At 55.5% G+C, this 2,054-nt stretch overlaps 1 protein-coding gene across 1 annotated transcript; it reads left to right on the top strand.

Moving 5' to 3' along the window:
* Window positions 1-221: 221 nt before the first annotated feature.
* SPRG_17443 (hypothetical protein) lies at window positions 222-1,087 on the top strand (the record flags this gene model as incomplete). Its single annotated transcript, XM_012356819.1, has 4 exons — window positions 222-510; window positions 556-768; window positions 817-960; window positions 1,038-1,087. 4 exons carry the CDS (start codon window positions 222-224, stop codon window positions 1,085-1,087), a joined length of 696 nt encoding a protein of 231 aa, XP_012212209.1.
* Between the last annotated feature and the right edge of the window lie 967 nt (window positions 1,088-2,054).

Raw genomic sequence — 2,054 nt, 5'->3', positions numbered from 1 at the left:
ACTACCATGTTCCCGCCGACAATTCGAGTATTTTTTTATTCGCTCGATTAAAAATTTGACGGCCGATACCAGCCAACGAGTCCTCGATCCAATCGTGTTCGGTCAGCAATCCGATGGTGGCTTCGTCGACGCCAACCGGATACACATCCAGGCGGATGTGTATCCGGCAGAGGTACATTCTGGGTGCAGATCCACTTTTTACACCGAACACGGCCTAAGGCATGGCAGCGAGCTTGGCAGCGAGCCGAGACAGCGCGGGCGAGATCGACCTCTCGGAGTTAACGATCAAAGACGCTCGGCACATGCGCATCACAACGTCATCTCCGAAGACGTACGAGAGCAATCTCAACCAGGTAAAGAAGTGGGTGCGCGAGGAGTACGAGGAGCTCGGTCTCCTGGAGCCGTGCTCATTCGACGAAGTCAAGGACGGCTGGACGATTGACCTCCGCGCATTCGAGTACGACGACTGCCACCCGAAAAAATCCGATCACAATTCAATTTCAAGCCACGGTATGTCCTCCGCCGTCCGTGCCGCCACCAAACAAAGGTGCCAAGTCATGAAGAAGCAGGAAGATGGGACACTGGAGGTCTGTACCTACAATGGCGTATGCGTACGCCGCTACCGTGACCTCAACGTCGTTGCGTGCATCATGTGTTGGAAGAAAATGAAGTCGGAAGCCGCGGTTACCGTGGCGCCCCAAGTCGACCACGAAGCCAGCGCAGGTGTGACGACCCGACGCAGGGCCAACAACGGGGGCGTGCGCTCATGTACTGACGCCTGTGAAATCGAGTTGGCGGCTGCACGTGGTTTGGCAGATGCGCTTCGCGAAGAGCTGCGCGATTTGCAAGCGACTCTCCGCCAGCAGCTCCGCGAGTGTGAATTCGGGCGTATGAACGATGGCGTGTACCAGACGCAAGAGCTCAAGATTGGCCAGGGCACGGCAACCGTATGTCCTAGCGGTAGGCTCGTCATATGGGAATCCGATGAGGATTTGCGGAAGACGCATCTATTACGTGTTTTAGAATCGGCGGCGCAGCGGAGCAAACGACTTCCAAACGGCAGCAAGTACTGGCACTCTACAAGTAGGTGTGCGTAGAACTCCACTCAATGCTGCGGCTGCTGTCGTGCCGGCGGTCGGACCGGGCCAAACAAGAGAAACTGTCATCGATGGTTTTACTGGAGGGTGGTTCTCATCTGCGGCCATGAGGTGTTGCTGTCAGGGCTGCACGCCATCTGCGCCCCAGGAGGATATGCACCGGTCTCGCAAACCAAACAAAATCTGAGTTCGCCGAGCTACTGCTGAACCACACACTAACACATCTACAAATTTTGCACGCTATACAATTAATCAAGAGTAGACGGCATTCACCAGGTCGGTTGTAGATTGTCACGAGCTCGCAAAACCGACGCGAAACTGAACAGGTCAAAACCAATTCTAAGCCGAAACAAAAGCTAACGTTACCAGAAGCTCACATTGAGTGCAAAAATCTTGGACTGCTGCGACTGCAAGTGCTTCTGGGTCATTCATTATCCATTCGTGAAACGGCCGAATCAGATGTGACTTACGACCTCAAGTGCTTTCACGGGTGCAATCCTCCCACAACCAGCAACTTCACTCGAGTGCTTGCATAACTTTCAGCTTCCTTCAAGAGGTGTTGTCTACTTATTCTGCTCCCTCGACGATTCGTATTCCCTCCAACCGCCGCGCGTTGTTAACCACGTTCCGGCACCTCGGTCATCACTTTTCATTTCGCCTCCACCATGGCCAACGACACCGTCGCGACGCCGACACATCTCGACGATACGCTCCTCCCGACGCCACCGACGCCCAAGCGCTGGTCGCAACGGGTGCTCGGTGTCATTGCTGTCTGTGGTGTCGTGTGTGCTGCCGTCGGCGCCTACTACGTTTTTGGTCCCAAGCCCACCAACGGCGCTATCAGCATCGTGACGCAGATCCAGCAGTCGCCCGGCCTCAAGGTCGTCGTGAACGCCAAGCGCGCGAGCATGGCGTTCAACGGCCACTTGTCGACGACGGTCTACGTTGTGCCGCGCA

Source organism: Saprolegnia parasitica (assembly GCF_000151545.1).
Source record: "Saprolegnia parasitica CBS 223.65 unplaced genomic scaffold supercont2.600, whole genome shotgun sequence".
NCBI lineage: Eukaryota > Oomycota > Saprolegniomycetes > Saprolegniales > Saprolegniaceae > Saprolegnia > Saprolegnia parasitica.
Note: the sequence above shows the minus strand (reverse complement) of the source record. Positions and strands in the feature narration are given on the sequence as shown.